This window comes from Dryobates pubescens, chromosome 10 (assembly GCF_014839835.1).
Source record: "Dryobates pubescens isolate bDryPub1 chromosome 10, bDryPub1.pri, whole genome shotgun sequence".
Classification (NCBI taxonomy): domain Eukaryota; kingdom Metazoa; phylum Chordata; class Aves; order Piciformes; family Picidae; genus Dryobates; species Dryobates pubescens.
Genome location: NC_071621.1, coordinates 16,336,458 through 16,353,526, shown reverse-complemented (window position 1 = coordinate 16,353,526; position 17,069 = coordinate 16,336,458). Strand labels below are relative to the sequence as shown.

General features: G+C 53.0%; 1 protein-coding gene across 2 annotated transcripts in view; it reads left to right on the top strand.

Annotated features, from left to right (window-relative positions):
* Positions 1–17,069, top strand: part of FAM168A (family with sequence similarity 168 member A) — a 219,915-nt gene that overhangs the window by 117,625 nt on the left and 85,221 nt on the right. For both annotated transcript variants that reach the window (XM_054164559.1, XM_054164558.1), the window contains one exon: positions 1,654–1,741. In XM_054164559.1, coding sequence (XP_054020534.1) covers positions 1,672–1,741 — 70 coding nt within the window. In that variant the 5' untranslated portion in view covers positions 1,654–1,671. The remainder of the gene's footprint in view (positions 1–1,653; positions 1,742–17,069) is intronic.

Here is a 17,069-nt window from a genome sequence, read left to right as displayed (position 1 = left end):
CTCACCCCAACCTCCTTTCAGGGAGTTGTAGATAGCAATGAAGTCTTCCCTCAACCTCCTCTTCTCCATCTCACCAGCAGCATTTGCTCTTTTCTCTGCTAATTGATGACAGGTCAGGCTTTCATTGTGGTCGGTTTGGTCACCTAAGAGCTGTGAGCAAGGAATTCCTTGTCCTGACCTTGTGCCTTCACTTCTTTGTTCATCAAGAAGCTAGAAGTGAGGTCCTGAGCCCTGTGCTGAAGGCAGGGGTGTGGAAGGTTGATCTGCTGTGGGTACATTTGCAGGCAGAACGTGCAGCACTTGGAGAAGTTCTGGAGAATGAGCTGAGAGATCCCAAAAGACTTGAATCATGAAATCCCCTGCTCTGGTTGCATAACATCTCCTTCTAAATCCCTTTCCTTCACATCTAACTGTGTGTTGAACTGATGAGGACATAACCAGCTGGATAGATGATGGTAGAGCAGTGGATGTGGTTTATCTCAATTTAAGTAAAGCATTTGACACTCTCTCCCCAACAGCATCCTTGCAGCTAAGCTGAGGCAGTGTGGTCTGGATGGTCAGGGAGTGAGGTGGATGGGAAATGGTTGAAGGGAAGCAGTCAGAGACTTGTGGTCAATGGGATGGAGTCTAGTTGGAGGCCTGTGCCTAGTGGAGACTCTCCAGAGTCAGTACTGGCACCAGGACTGTTCAATATATTCATCAGTGACCTGGGTGAGGGCACAGGAGAGTTGTGTTGCCATGCAGCCAGATTTAGAGAGGCTGAGAGCTGGGCAGGGAGAAATGGAATGGTCAAAGGGAGAGTCTTGCACCTGGGAAGGAGCAACCCCAGGGAGCAGTACAGGTTGGGGACTGAGCTGCTGGAGAGCAGTGAAGGGGAAAAGGACCTGGGGGTCCTGGTGGATGGGAGGTTGACCATGAGCCAGCAATGTGCTCCTGTGGCCAAGAAGGCCAAAGCCATCCTGGGGTGGATTAGAAGGGCTGTGCTTGGTAGGTCCAGAGAGGTTCTCCTCCCCCTCTACTCTGCCCTTCTGAGGCCACACCTGGACTATTGTGTCCAGTTCTGGGCCTCTCAGCTCAAGAAGGATCTCAGGGCACTGCTTGAAAGAGTTCAACATAGAGCCACAAAGATGCTGAAGGCAGTGGAACATCTTCCTTGTGGGGAGAGCTTGAGGGAGCTGAGGGCTCTGTAGCTTGGAGAGAAGGAGCCTGAGAGGTGACCTCATTGATGCTGATAAAGATGTGGAGGGTGAGTGCCAAGAGGCTGGAGCCAGGCTCTGCTGGGTGATGCCCAATGCCAGCACAAGAGGCAATGGTGGGAGCTGAGGCATAGGAAGTTCCATGGAAAGAGGAGGAAGAATTATTCCCCTGTGAGTGTGACAGGAGACTGGAACAGGCTGCCCTGGGGGGTTGTGGAGTCTCCCTCTCTATAGATACTCAAGACCCACCTGGATGTGTTCCTGTGTGATCTGCCCTAGGTGGTCCTGCTCTGGCAGAGGGGGTTGGACTGGATGATCCTTGGAGGTCCCTTCCACCCCCTAACATGCTGTGAGTCTGTGAATTCTAACCATGGTGATGTAGCTAGAGGATGTAGCACAGCAGATGGAGCTAGCAGAAGGCACCCAGCTGAACTTTTGCTTTTCTCTTTGTCCTCAGAGTTCCTGGTCTTCCACCATGAACCCTGTTTATAGCCCCGTCCAACCTGGGGCTCCCTACGGAAACCCGAAGAACATGGCCTATACAGGTAGGACCTTGGGGTTCACTGCCTCTTCTGTGCCTGTCCATCTTGGGTGGTGAGAGCAGATGGGCATTAATGAGTGCTTATGCCCTTAATGAAGTGAGTTGCCAAGCAGGGAGCCAGATGGGAAATGTGACTTGAAGGGGGAAAAAAAACCCCAACCCAACAACTCTTGGGTGAGGTCAGTGAGAAGAAATGGAGCTGGATTCGTAGGAGGGAAATCCTAAAGGATCAAAAGAGGCAAATAAAAGATGCAAGAAGTTGCTGGAGGAGTTAGCTGGGGAGCTGGTGGGCTTGGTTCTGGAGCTGAACTGAGCAGTGGGGTGGAACAATCCTGCTGTGCAGAAGTGAAGATGCCAGAGGTGAGAGGCTGCGGTTTGGGGACTTCTGTGGTTTTGGTTCTAGGTGCTGATGGAAACTCCATTCCTGACTCATTTTGGGGGTGGGGTGTTGGTGAGTTATGCTTTGATTGAGTTAATCCCAGCAAGCCCATCTTTTGGGCTCAAAAATGTCTCTTTAAGTACTTGGAGCACACCCAAACATAAAAGCACTGAAATGTGTTTGTCATAATGATGTAACTCACGGGGAGCTAAAGGCCTGAGCAGAGAGCTTTGGAAAGCTCAGCTGAGGTCTAGCTGTGGTTTTGCCCCATGGATTATGTTCTTCTCATCTTCTAAGTACCTTACAAAATCAGCTTTGGAAGACATTTCAGCCTCTCATTTGGTTGCCTGGAATGAGCTGTTAGACCTCAGGCTGGGTTCAGATTTCCTTCCTTAGGTGAGCATCGCCAGTTGTGCGCCTTGGATTCTACCTCGGGGTGGGGGGGGCAGGGCTTGAGAAGCTGCTTTGGTGGAGGAAAGTGGCCAACAGCAAAGGGGAATGGACATCACTTTGGGGCTCTTCATTACAGGAAAGATGTTGAGTTGTTGGAGTGTGTCCAGAGATGGGCAATGGAGGTGATGAAGGGTCTGGAGAACAGGGCTGGGCAGGAGCAGCTGAGGGAGCTGGGGGTGTTTGGTCTGGAGAAGAGGAGGCTGAGAGGAGGAGACCTCATTGCTCTCCCTGAAAGAAGGTTGGAGTGAGGTGGGGGTTGGTCTCTTCTCCCCAGTCTCAGGTGATAGAAGGAGAGGAAATGGCCTGAAATTGTGCTAGAGGAGGGTTAGGTTGGAGATGAGGGAAGATTTCCTTGCTGCAAGAGTGGTCAGGGATTGGAACACAGAAATGTTTCAGTTGGGGAATACCTCTGAGATCATCACAGAATCATAGAATAGTTCAGGTTGGAAGGGACCTGAGAGATCATCTGCTGCAGGGGATACCTCTCAATAGACTCAGTTGTTCAAGGCCTCATCCAACCTGGCCTTGAAATATCCCCAAGCAGGAGGCAGCCACAGCCTCCCTGGGCAGCCTGTTCCTCCTTTGGAGGTCCCTTCCAACCCAGACCATGCTATGATTTTATAAGGAGAAACATTTTCACTGAGAGGATGCTGGAGCCCTGGAGCAGGCTGCCCAAAGAGCTTGTGGAGTTTCCTCTACAGACACTCTGGAGACACTCCAAACCTACCTGGATGTGTTCCTGTGTGACCTGCCCTAGGTGACCCTATTTTGGCAGGGGAGTTGGCCTGGATGATCTCTGGAGGACCCTTCCAACCCCTAACCTTCTGTGATTCACCTTCCAGTATCTGCAGGGGCCTACAGGAAAGCTGGGGAGGGAGATTTTAGGGTGTCAGGGAGTGATAGGACTCAGGGGGATGGAGCAAAACTAGAAGTGGGGAGATTGAGATTGGATGTGAGGAAGAAGCTCTTCCCCATGAGGGTGGTGAGAGCCTGGCACAGGTTGCCCAGGGAGGTGGTGGAAGCCTCATCCCTGGAGGGTTTGAAGGCCAGGCTGGAGGTGGCTGTGAGCAACCTGCTGTAGTGTGAAGTGTTCCTCCCCATGGCAGGGGGCTTGCAACTGGCTGATCCTTGAGGTCCCTTCCAACCCTGCCAATTCTGTGATTGTATTTAAATGCTGAGGTGCAGAGAGGATAGAGTTGGTTCTTTGACCTTTGTGGCAGGAGAGTTTTTGACAGGGCAGTGCCTGGTGCAGATGACTGAATTCTGCATGACTGCAGTTTGTGACTGAGTCAAATGGCAGCATTAATAGGATGTTATCTTCTGAAACAACCTGCTGCTTAATCACCATGAAGATTAAACCATCCACATCAGTACAGAATCACAGAATGGTTGGGCTTGGAATGGAGCTTTAAAGGTCATCTGCTCTCCTCAGTCAGCAAGGATATTTTCAAGCAGAAACCACAGCCCCAACCAACCTGGCCTGGAATGGTTCCAGGGCTGGGACATCTCTCACCTCTCTGGGCAACCTGGGACAGTGTCTCACCACACACTGTGAAACGTTTATTTCCATGTATCTGCCTGAAAGGAGGTTGTACTGAGGTGGGGGTTGGGCTCCTCTCCCTTCTATCAGGTGATAGAAGGAGAGGAAATGACCTGAAGCTGTGTGCCAGGGGAGGGTTAGGTTGGAGATGAGGAAAAACTTCTTTGCTGCAAAAGTGGTCAGGGATTGGAACACAGAAATGTTTGAGTTGGGGGACACCTCTAAGATCATCACACAATCTTAGAATGGTTTAGGTTGGAAGGGACCTCAGAGATCATCTGCTGCAGGGGACACCTCTCAATAGACTCAGTTGTTCAAGGCCTCATCCAACCTGGCTTTGAAATACCCCCAGGCAGGAGGCAGCCACAGTCTCCCTGGGCAGCCTGTGCCAGACTCTCACCACCCTCCTGCTGAAGAACTTCTTCCTCAGCTCCAGTCTGACCCTGCTCTGCCTCAGCTTCAAACCATTCCCCCTTGGCCTGTCTCTAGACACCCTTAGCAAAAGTCCCTCTGCAGCCTTCCTGCAGGATCCCTTCAGCTATTGCAAGGCAGCTCTGAGGTCCCCCTGGAACCTTCTCTTCTCCAGGCTGAACACCCCCAGCTCCCTCAGCCTGGCCTCAGAGCAGAGCTGCTGCAGCCCTTGGATCATCCTTGTGGCCTCCTCTGGGCTCCCTCCAGCAGCTCTGTGTCCTCCTTGTGCTGGGGACAGCAGACCTGGAGGCAGGATTGGAGGTGGGGTCTGAGCAGAGCAGAGCCAAGGGGCAGAATCCCCTCTCGTGCCCTGCATCAACTCCAGCCTTCAACCAAAGACCACCCTGGCCACTAAACCCTGTCCCCAGGTGCCAAACATTTCTTGAACACTTAAGATCAACTCTTAACCCAGCACTGCCAGGCCACCACCAGCCCATGGCCCTCAGCACCACATCTCCACAGCCTTTAAAGCCCTCCTGAGATGACGACTCCACCACTGCCTTGGGCAGCATGTTCTGTTCACACTCAGATGGGAATCCTTTAGAGGGAACAGATTGCTTTGGGTTGAAATAATCACTTTTAATCTGATTTCCTTCTCATTCTCCCTCCTTTGTTGTTTCCCCATAGCAGGGAGGGTTAAGGGGGAGAGGTCCATTTGAAGACAGATAAAGCTTTTGGATCCAGTCGGCTGCTCCTGGCACGTCCCCAAGTCCTTGCTGCACTCCACGTTTCTCCTAGTTCTTAATTTTCCCACTTTGATCTGCCTGACAGGAAGTGTGAAGGACAGTTAGCCCCTAAATGAGTTTGAAAGGCTGGACTGCACTGGATGTGGTTTTATGGGAAATGAAGTTAAAGAAAAGGCAGCTTTAAAAGAGAGTTATTAGGTGAAACAAAGGCAGAAGTGGCGAAGCCCTGAGAGAAAGGGTGGCCAAAACTTCCCTCTGTTGGAGCTCAGAGATTGGTTAAGCAAAGATGGTTCCCCTTCTAGTTAGATAGGAGGAAAAACCTCTTTATTTACAGGGTGCCAGGGCACTGGGGTGCCCGTTGTGGGCTCCCCAGCTCAAGAGAGACTGGGAACAGCTGGGGAGAGTCCAGGGGAGGCTGGGGAGAGGCTGAGGGGCCTGCAGCAGCTCTATGAGGAGCAAAGGCTGAGAGCCCTGGGGCTGAGAGCCTGCAGAAGAGCAGCCCCAGAGGGGAGCTGAGCAATGCTCAGCAAGAGCTGAAGGGGCTGTGGGGGGCAAGAGGCTGGGGCTGGCATCTGCTGAGTGCTGCCCAGGGACAGGCCAAGGGGCACAAGCTGGCAGCCAGGAGGTTCTATGTGAGGATGAGGAGAAAGTTGTTTGTTGTGAGGGTGGTGGAGGCCTGGAGCAGGCTGCCCAGAGAGGTTGTGGAGTCTCCTTGTGTGGAGAGCTTCCAACCCCCCCTGGCCATGGTGCTGCTGGGCAAGCTGCTGGGGGTGCCCTGCTGGAGCAGGAGGGCTTGGCCTGGCTGAGCTCCTGAGCTCCCTTCCAACCCCTCACCATGCTGGGATTCTGTGATTAAAATGTTAACCTGGATTGAATCCACAACTCACATGAAGGCCCAAGTTAATTACAGCCTGTTTTAATTAAACAGTAACCAACACTCAAACACCATTTTCTGCTGAGGGTCTAAAATGCAATTAGCCAACTGGAAGCAGTTGCTAGCCAAGCAGGATGATCGGGGGCTTGCTGGAGCACATTGGACAGACACAGCCCCCTCTGCAGTGAGAATATTCTCGCCATGCTATCTCTCAGCTCCACAGCCAGCTGGTTCCACAGTGAGAAAATGCACAAGGTTGATTCAGCTCCCAGTTTAGGAAGGAAAACAGGAAGAAAATGGGAATTCAACAGATCTGAGTGTCTTAAGAACCCAAAAAAATGCAAAACATGCTAATCACAGAATCCCAGCATGGGGAGGGTTGGAAGGGAGCTCTGGAGCTCAGCCAGGCCAAACTCCCTGCTCCAGCAGGGCACCCCCAGCAGCTTGCCCAGCAGCACCATGGCCAGGGGGGGTTGGAAGCTCTCACAGTATCACACAGTATCACAGTAACTAAGGTTGGAAGAGACCCCAAGGATCATCAAGTCCAACCTCTCCACACAAGGAGACTCCACAACCTCTCTGGGCAGCCTGCTCCAGGCCTCCAGCACCCTCACAACAAACAACTTTCTCCTCATCCTCAAATAGAACCTCCTGGGTTCCAGTTTGTGCCCCTTTGCCCTTTGGCCTGTCCCTGGGCAGCACTCAGCAGATGCCAGCCCCATCCTCTTGCCCCCCACAGCCCCTTCAGCTCTTGCTGAGCATTGCTCAGCTCCCCTCTGGGGCTGCTCTTCTGCAGGCTCTCAGCCCCAGGCCTCTCAGCCTTTGCTCCTCACAGAGCTGCTCCAGGCTCCTCAGCCTCTCCCCAGCCTCCCCTGGACTCTATCCAGCAGTTCCCAGTTCCTCTTGAACTGGGGAGCCCACAAGTAGACCAAGGACTCCAACTGTGTTCTGCCAGAGGGAGAGGAGAGCCTCCTTCCACCTGCTGTCGGCCACATTCTTCTTTATGCTCCCAAGAGACCTTTGGCCTTTTTGGCCCCCAGGGCACATTGCTGGCTCATGGTGCTCTTGTCCACCAGCACTCTCAGGTCCTTCTCTGCTCAGCTGCTTTCCAGCAGGTCCCCCTTCATCTGCACTGGTGCAGGAGCTTGTTCCTCCCCAGGTGCAGGACCCTGCTCTTGCCGTTGTTGACCTAAAATTGTGTCTCAAGCCTCTTTGTTTCCCCCCTGCTTTTTATTATAGGCAGAGTTCTCTGCAGCTGCCCCAGATGTGAGCTGCTGCTTGTCCTTTGGCACCCTGTCCTTCCTTCTTTTCCTTTCCTCCCTTTTACTCAGCCCTGCAGCAGAGATTAGCTCCTTGGTGTGGAATCAGGGGTGAAGAATCAGCCTCTCCTGGAGCTCTGGTAGCCTTCAAGCGTGAAACTCCAGAGGTGTTTGTTGGAGCTCATTCTGTTATCATCTTCCCCACCAGAAGGTGATTAATATGCTGATAAGCTGCTGTGATTCATGAACCTTTGCTGGGCTGACTCCCTGTTCTTCCTGGCTGCTGCTGAATAATAAATGAGCATCAAATCCAAGAGCCCAAAGATGTGCAGCTGGTTGGCAAAGCCACCAAGGGGTTTGTGTCATTCCAGTGCCACAACACTTCCCAGCTCCTGCTGCAGCAGCAACTTGATCAGCAGCTTCCATGCTCACAGGAGATGTTCTCCAGCTCAAGGTTTCATAGAATCAGAGCATGGCTCAGGTTGGAAGGGACCTCAGAGCTCATCTCCTCCAAGCTCCACACCATGCCCAGGGACACCTCTCAGCTAGACTCAGCTGCTCAAGGCCTCATCCAGCCTGGTCTTCAACACCCCCAGGCAGGAGGCAGCCACAGCCTCCCTGGGCAGCCTGTGCCAGACTCTCACCACCCTCCTGCTGAAGAACTTCTTCCTCAGCTCCAGTCTGACCCTGCTGTGCCTCAGCTTCAAACCATTCCCCCTTGGCCTGGCTCTAGACACCCTTAGCAAAAGTCCCTCTGCAGCCTTCCTGCAGGATCCCTTCAGCTCTTGCAAGGCAGCTCTGAGGTCCCCCTGGAGCCTTCTCTTCTCCAGGCTGAACACCCCCAGCTCCCTCAGCCTGGCCTCACAGCAGAGCTGCTCCAACCCCCTGAGCATTTCCCTGGCCCTCCTCTGGACCTGCTCCATCAGCTCCAGGTCCTTGCTGTGCTGAGGGCTCCAGACCTGCACACAGCACTCCAGCTGAGGTCTCCCCAGAGCAGAGCAAAGTGGCAGAATCACCTCTCTGGCTCTGCTGCCAGCGCTGCTTTGGCTGCAGCCCAGGCTGCCCTTGGCCTTCTGTGCTGCAAGCTCACACTGCCTGCTCCTGTCCAGCTTCTTCCCCCCCAGCACCCCCAAGTCCTTTCCCTCAGGGCTGCTTTCCATCCCCTCCTCCCCCAGTCTGTATTGATAGTGAGGATTGTTCCAGCCCAGGGGCAGAGCCCTGCACTTGCTCTTGTGGAACCTCCTGATGTTCACCTGGTTTTCCCCTCTCCAGCCTGTCCTGGATGCCATCCTGTCCCTCTTTTGCATCCCATCCTTTGCATCCTCTTCATGGGTCAAGGAGAATTCTGGGCTTGATTTCAGCCTTTCTTACTAACTTCATATTGCTGTTTTGTTCTCTGGAAGGGCTGAGGCTTTGATAACTGAGGAGCTCTTGTGCCTAGAAACCCAAGTGGGCATTAAGGAGAACTTGTTTGCTATGAGGGACATTGAGGTACTGGAACATGTGCAAAGAAGAGCAATCAAACTGGTGGAAGGCCTTGAACACAGTTTTTATGAGGAGTACCTGAGGGAATTGAGGTTGCTTAGTCTTCAGAAGAGGAGGCTGAGGGGATACCTGGTGGCCTTCTACAACTACCTCAAAGGAGGTTGGAGTTGAGGTGGGGGTTGGTCTCTTCTCAAATGCAACAAGTGACAGGACAAGAGGAAATGACCTCAGGTTCTGCCAAAGGAGGTTCAGGTTGGATATTAGGAAGTGTTCCTTCTCAGCAAGGGTTCTCAAACACTGGAACAGGCTGCCCAGGGAGGTGATGGAGTCACCATCTCTGGAGGGATTTGTAAGACCTGTGGATGTGGTGCTGAGGGATGGTTTAGTGGCTGTGGCTCAGCAGCAGTGGTGGGATTGTGAGCTCTAGGAGAGCAGCTGGGCTTGATGACCTCAGAGGTCTTCTCCAACCTCATCAGTTCTATGAAGGTGGTAAAACACTGGAACAGGTTGCCCAGGGAGGTGCTGGAGGCCCCATCTGTGGAATCATAGAAGCACAGAATGTTAGGAGCTGGGAGGGACCTCAAAGGATCATCCAGTCCAACCCCCCTGCCAGAGCAGCAGCACCTAGAGCAGATCACACAGGAACACATCCAGGTGGGTCTTGAATATCTATAGAGACAGAGACTCCACAACCCCCCAGGGCAGCCTGTTCCAGTCTTCTGTCACCCTCACAGGGGAATAATTCTTCCTCCTGTTTCCATGGAACTTCCTATGGCTCAGCTTCCACCATTGCCTCTTGTGCTGGCATTGGGCATCACCCAGCAGAGCCTGGCTCCAGCCTCTTGGCACTCACCCTGCACATCTTTATCAACAGCAATGAGGTCACATCTCAGGCTCCTTCTCTCCAAGCTACAGAGCCCTCAGCTCCCTCAGGCTCTCCCCACAAGGAAGATGTTCCACTGCCTTCAGCATCTTTGTGGCTCTGTGCTGACCTCTTCCAAGCAGTTCCCTGAGGTCCTTCCTGAGCTGAGGGGCCCAGAACTGGACACAGTATTCCAGATGTGGCCTCAGCAGGGCAGAGTAGAGAGGAATGAGAACCTCTCTGGACCTACCAAGCACAGCCCTTCTAATCCACCCCAGGATGTCCTTGGCCTTCTTGGCCACAAGAGCACATTGCTGGCTCTTGGGCAGGGAATCATTCAGGGTCAGGCTTGAGAGGGCTCTGAGCAGCCTGATGTGGTTGGCAATGTCCCTGCTGACTGCAGGGAGGTTGGACAAGAGGACCTTAAAAGGTCCTTTCTAACCCAATGCTTTCTGATTCTAGCTTCTTTCAGGACCTGTTTCCAAAGAGGCTAAACTTGATTTCCCCTCCCTCCCCCTCTTCCTTTTTCACCTTCCCCAGCACATCCTTGGGGCCCATGAGGCTAAGGGTTTCAGTGCTGAAGCAGGCAGGGTTGGGGTTGCCCTCCCTTCTCCTCCTCCCATCTGCATTCATGTCTGCACCTCCCATTGATTGGGAAGTGCCCAGCCTGGATTTAATTAGGTGAGCCAAGGCTTCTTGGTTGTGTAAAACAGGAGTTGGAAGCTGTGTTCAGGGTGTTGAATTGATTTCAGGGTGATTAAAGATGTATGAAGTGGGTACAGTGAGGATTTTTTCCTCTGGCACTCTTTCATGTTTATTAATTGGTGTGTACAGAGCAGGACAGGAAAAGATCACACTTGACTGGGAGCAGAATGAGCTCTGATTTGGGTAGACCCTTGCTGAGCTTTATGTCTAAATGGAGAATTTCTCTGCAGGAAGGCTTCCAAGCAACTTGGGGAATCACAGAATTGGTTTGGTCTTCCTCAGAGCTCGGTGCTGGAGGCAGTTCCATCTATTATCCTTATCAATGATATGGATGAGGGAATTGAGGGCAGCCTCAGTCAGACTGCAGGTGACAGCAGGCTGGGTGGGATGCTGACCTGCTGGAGGGTCAGGAGGTTCTGCAAAGGGATCTGAGCAGGCTGGAACCATGGGCAAAGGCCAGTTGTGGGAAATTGAGCAAAGCCAAGGGCTGGGTCCTGCACTTGGGTCACAATCACCCCAGGAAGGTTCTGGGCTTGGGGCAGGGAGGCTGGAAAGTGCCCAGGAGAAAAGGAGTTGGGGGTGCCAGTTGAAAGCTGGCTGAAGATGAGCCAGGGGGTGCCCAGGGGGGCAAGGAGGGCAGCAGCAGCCTGGGCTGGAGCAGCAATGGTGTGGGCAGCAGGGCAGGGGTTGTGCCCCTGGGCTGGGCATTGGTGAGGCCATACCTCAAATCCTGGGTTCAGTTTTGTGCCCCTCACCCCAACAAGGACCTTGAGGGGCTGCAGTAGGTTCAGAGAAGGGAACTGAGCTGTTGAAGGGTCTGGAGAACAGGGCTGGTGAGGAGCAGCTGAGGGAGCTGGAGTTGTTTAGCCTGGAGAAGAGGAGTCTGAGGGGAGACCTCCTTGCTCTCTACAGCTCCCTGAGAGGAGGTTGCAGTAAGGTGGGGGTTGGGCTCTTCTCCCCAGTATCAGGTGATAGAAGAGAGGAAGTGGCCTGAAATTGTGCCAGGGGAAGTTTAAGCTGGATATCAAGAACAATTTCTTTGCTGCACAAGTGGTCAAAGATTGGCAGAGGCTGCCCAGGGAGGTGGTGGAGTCCCCATCCCTGGAGGTGCTCAAGAAACCTGTGGCCATGGCACTTGGGAACATGGTGTGATGGCCATGGTGGTGTTGGGTTGATGGTTGGACTGGAGGATCTTAGAGGAGTTTTCTAACCTTCATGATTCTATGATTCTGTAAGATTAAGGGCAGACTTCATGGGGCTCTGAGCAACCTGATCTAGTTGGGCAAGTCCCTGGTCCCTGCTTATTGCAAGGGTTTGGACTAGATGACTTTGAATGGTCCCTTCCAACCCAAACCTTTCTGTGATCATTGAGTGCAACTTGCTGATTTTCTCAGTGTTGGAAGCTGAGTTCCACCCCTCTAGCTGCTCAAAGATGGCTCATTCACCATCCTCATTATAAATGAACTCATTTGGACTTTCTTGAAGTCATAGGAACCACAAATCATGGAATCTTAGAATGGTTTGGGTTGGAAGGGACCTTAAAGCTCATCCAGTTCCAACCCCCCCTGCCATGGGCAGGGACACCTCCCACCAGCCCAGGTTGCTCAAGGCCTCATCCAACCTGGCCTTGAACACCTCCAGGGAGGGGACATCCACAGCCTCCAGGGGCAACCTGTTCCAGTGTCTCCCCAGCCTCACTGCAAAGAATTTCTTCCTCATCTCCAGTCTCAATCTCCCCTCTTCCAGCTTCCATCCATTGCCCACATTTTCACTGGGCAGCCTGTTCCACTGCCTCACCACCCTCTCAATGAAGATTTTCTTCTTTCTGTCAGATCTAAAGCTACCCTCTTTCAGTTTACATAAGTCCTGCTTTCCTGAATGACCTCACTGTGTGCTTTTTAATCCTCTACATGGACCTGCTTTGTGCAGTTTTGGCCACAGTATTGATTTTGGTTTTTTCTCTGCAGTGGAAGAGAACTAAAAAGCTTAAATGGTTAGAGCTGAAAAGGGATGGAGAAAAATATGTGTAAGGCAGAGGAGAAAAATGAATATAGGTGGAAAGAAGGTCTGGGAAAGATGTTTTGAAGAGAAGAGGAGTCCTTCATTTCATAGAACAAAAGAATCAGAGAATGGCTTAGGCTGGAAGAGACCTTAGAGATCATCTACTCCAACCCCCAACACCTCTCAACTAGCCAATGTTACTCAAGGCCCCATCCAACCTGGCCTTGAACATCTCCAGGGAAGGGGCATCCAATCTGGACAACCTGATCCAGAGCCTCCCCACCCTCACTGGCAAGAATTTCTTCCTAAGATCCAATCTAAACCTATTCTTCTTCAGCTTCAAACCATTCCCCCTTGGCCAGGCTCTAGACACCCTTAGCAAAAGTCCCTCTGCAGCCTTCCTGCAGGATCCCTTCAGCTATTGGGAGGCAGCTCTGAGGTCCCCCTGGAGCCTTCTCTTCTCCAGGCTGAACATCCCCAGCTCCCTCAGCCTGGCCTCAGAGCAGAGCTGCTGCAGCCCTTGGATCATTTTGTTGCCTCCTCTGGATTCTTTCCATTAGTCCACTTTGTGCCCATTGCCCCTTGGCCTGTCCCTGGGCAGCACTCAGCAGATGCCAGCCCCATCCTCTTGCTCCCCACAGCCCCTTCAGCTCTTGCTGAGCATTGCTCAGCTCCCCTCTGGGGCTGCTCTTCTGCAGGCTCTCAGCCCCAGGGCTCTCAGCCTTTGCTCCTCACAGAGCTGCTCCAGGTCCCTCAGCCTCTCCCCAGCCTCCCCTGGACGCTCTCCAGTAGTTCCCTGTTCCTCTTGAACTGGGGAGCCCAGAACTGGACCCAGCGCTCCAGATGTGGCCTGGCTAGGACAGAGTAGAGGCGGAGGAGGAGGATTTCCCATGGGAGATGGATGTGAGGAGGAAGTTCTTCACCATGAGAGTGGTGAAGCCCTGGAATGGGTTGCCCAGGGAGGTCGTTGGGGCCCTGTCCCTGGAGGTGTTTAAGCCCAGGCTGGATAAGGCTCTGGCCAGCCTGATCTAGTGTGGGGTGTCCCTGCCCATGGCAGGGGGGTTGGAACTAGATGACCCTTGTGGTCCCTTCCAACCCTGACTGATGCTATGATACTATGACTTTCTGGCCACACTTTTCTTCATGCTCCTCAGGAGGCCATTGGCCTTCTTGACCTCAAGGGCACATCCTTGGCTCACGGTGGCCTTGTTGTCCCCCGGTCCTCCTAGCTCCTACTCTCTGGAGTTGCTTTCCAGCAGGTGAAGCCCTCAGCTGTCCCTGCTGTTGCACACACCACGTAGCCAGTGCCTGTTAAATCCCCAAGGCACTTCAGTTACATGGTGGAAAATCAGCTCTGCAGGGCTGCCTCGTGAGCACCCTTCAGATCTGCTGCCTTTTCTTCTCCCCCCCCTTTTTTTTCTTCTCCCTGTCTGGCACAGCAAAGAAGTGATAAGATTCTTGTTGCTTTGTTTTTCTTTTTTAAGGGTTTTTTTCCCCTCAGTCTGAAGGTGATAAATTAACAATTTGTGGCTTGACTTCTGGAAACATGTTTGGAGATTAAATATTGAGTTTTTCCTCCTCTCCTCCTGCACAAATGATTCGTTACACCCTGCACAGGCAAGGAACAGGATCCACTTCAGGGTTATTAAAAGACACTTAGGAGCTTCACAAATGGTTCCAAGGTTTGGGGAGGAGGGCTCAGGAGAGCGTAGATGAGGTGGAACCCCCTTGGAGGAGTCCTCTAAGATGCTAAGATTGGATTTTCAGAGCTAAAACCACCTCCTGAAGGATGTGATGCCCCTGCTGACTGCAGAGGGGGTTGGACTAGATGACCTTTGGAGGTCCCAACCCAGAACATTCAGTGATTCTATGATTCCATGATGCTATGATTCCATGATGCTGTGATTCCAGGATTCTGTGATTCCATGATGCTATGAATTCCAGGATTCTGTGATTCCAGGATTCTATGATTCCATGATGCTATGATTCCAGGATTCTGTGATTCCAGGATTCTGTGATTTCAGGATTCTATGATTCCAGGATTCCTTGGTTCTATAATTCTATAAATCCATGATTCCATGGTGCTATGGTTCCATGATTCTGGGTCAGGCTTCAGAAGTGGGCCAGGGACAGCTGCAGGAGGGCCAACAAGTCACAGTGCAAGGGCCTGCAGCTGGGGCAGGCCAAGCCCAGGCACAAAGCCAGGCTGGGTGCAGAGTGGGGTGAGAGCAGCCCTGAAGAAAGAGACTTGGGGGTACTGGGTACTGAGCAGCTCCCCAGGAGCCAGCAGTGCCCTCAGGCAGCCCAGCAGGCAGCTGTGTGCTGGGCTGCAGCCAGAGGAGGGTGGGCAGCAGGGCAAGAGAGGGGATTCTGACCCTTGGCTCTGCTCAGACCCCACCTCCAATCCTGCCTCCAGGTCTGCTGTCCCCAGCACAAGGAGGACACAGAGCTGCTGGAGGGAGCCCAGAGGAGGCCACAAGGATGATCCAAGGGCTGCAGCAGCTCTGCTCTGAGGCCAGGCTGAGGGAGCTGGGGGTGTTCAGCCTGGAGAAGAGAAGGCTCCAGGGGGACCTCAGAGCTGCCTTGCAAGAGCTGAAGGGATCCTGCAGGAAGGCTGCAGAGGGACTTTTGCTAAGGGTGTCTAGAGCCAGGCCCAGGGGGAATGGTTTGAAGCTGAGGCACAGCAGGGTCAGACTGGAGCTGAGGAAGAAGTTCTTCAGTGTGAGGGTGGTGAGAGTCTGGCACAGGCTGCCCAGGGAGGCTGTGGCTGCCTCCATCCTGGGGGTGTTGAAGGCCAGGCTGGATGAGGCCTTGAGCAGCTGAGTCTAGCTGAGAGGTGTCCCTGGGCATGGTGTGGAGCCTGGAGGAGATGATCTCCGAGTTCCCTTCCAACCTGAGCCTTGTGTGCACCCAAACTTTGGAGCTGCTCACACATAGCCAGGCTGGGATGGGTGTTTTGGAGAGCCTGTGCTTGGCTTTCCCCCTCCCAGCTCTGGCTGGCATTCAGCCTGGTTTCATCTCCTGCAGTACTGGGCTGGAATTTTAATGCCTCTGCGGCCAGTGGTGATTTATTAGATCCCAGAGCCCTGCCTCAGAGTGCAGGAAGAAAATCTTGCATCAGTGAGCTGGCTTGGCACTCTGCTGCTCCAATAAATGAGTCCTGAAAGACTCTTCAGTGCTCCAGGCTCCTTTTTGCCTTCCCCTTCCCTCCAACAGTCCTTTCCCCCCCAGCGCTGACCCCTGAGCTTCTGCTGATGCCTGGAAGTGTTCATTTCCTTGCAGGTTTTGTCTTTTGAAGATAAATGTGTTTGTCAACAGCCTCTTCATGTAAAGCTCTTTGAATCCCTGTGGTTCTTTTGTGGGAGAGAAGAGAGCAGGAGGAGGAGAGAGGGAGCTGTAATCCTCAAGCTGGGAAACAGCTTTAATTGGCAGAGAACAAGTCTGGGCTCTTGGGGAGGACCTGGTGGTGCTGTAGCAGTGTGGGGTATGAGGATGATCCTGGAGTGTTTTGGGTTGGAAAGGACCTTTCAAGGTCATCTTACCCTTGCAGAATATAGAATTAACCAGGTTGGAAAAGACCTTTGAGTCCAACCTGTCACCCAGCACCGTCTCATCAACCAAGTGCCTCATCCAGTGTCTTTTTAACCACTTCCACTGATGGTGACTCCACTACCTCCCTGGGCAGCCCATTCCAGTGGCCAGTCTCTCTTTCTGGGAAGAATTTCTTCCTCAGATCCAGCCTAAACCTCCCCTGGCTCAGACCACCCCCCCTGCAGTGAGCAGGGACATCTGCAGCTCTGTGCTCCAAACAGCCTGAGCTGGAATGGTTCCAGATGTAAGGTTTCTGTCACCTCCCTGGGCAACCTGGGTCAGGGTCTCACCACCCTCAACCTAAAACATTACTCCCTTCTGTCTGATCTCAGTCTCCCTTCTTTTGGTTTAAAAACCATCCCCCCTTGTTCTGTCCCAACAGGCCCTGCTCAAAAGTCTCTCCCTAGCTTTCTTCTCAGCCCCTTTAAGTCCTGCAAGACCAACAGACGTTCACCTTGAAGCCTTCTCTTCTCCAGGCTGAACACCCCCAATTCTTCCAGCCTGGCCTCACAGCAGAGCCCTTCCAGCCCTCCCAGCATGGCTGTGGCTTCCTCTGGCCCCACTCCAGCAGGTCCATGTCTGTGCTGTGCTGAGGACTCCAGAGCTGACCCTAGCACTGCGGGTGGGATTGCAGCAGAGGGGCAGGATGACCTCCCTTCACCTACTGGCCCCTTGGGTGTTGGTAGTTAAGGAGCTCTTCAGGTAATTCAGGAAGTATCCTGCCTTATGTGTGACCTGGGGAGAGAAAATCAGCCCTTGAATATTGCAAAGAGCAGCAGGCTGTGAGCACCACCTTAGTGCTGACCATGCTCACCTCCAAGGCTGATCCTCAGCAGGACCCTTCTGCAGTGCTCTCATCCTAGCAGCCTTTCCCTCAGGGCCACATTTAATTCCTTGAACTTCATAAGCAAAATAACTGGAGCATACTGGGGGTGCTGATGCACAGGCAGCTGAAGAGGAGCCAGCAGTGTGCCCAGGTGGCCAAGAAAGCCAAAGGCCTCCTGGCTGGGATCAGCAATGCTGTGT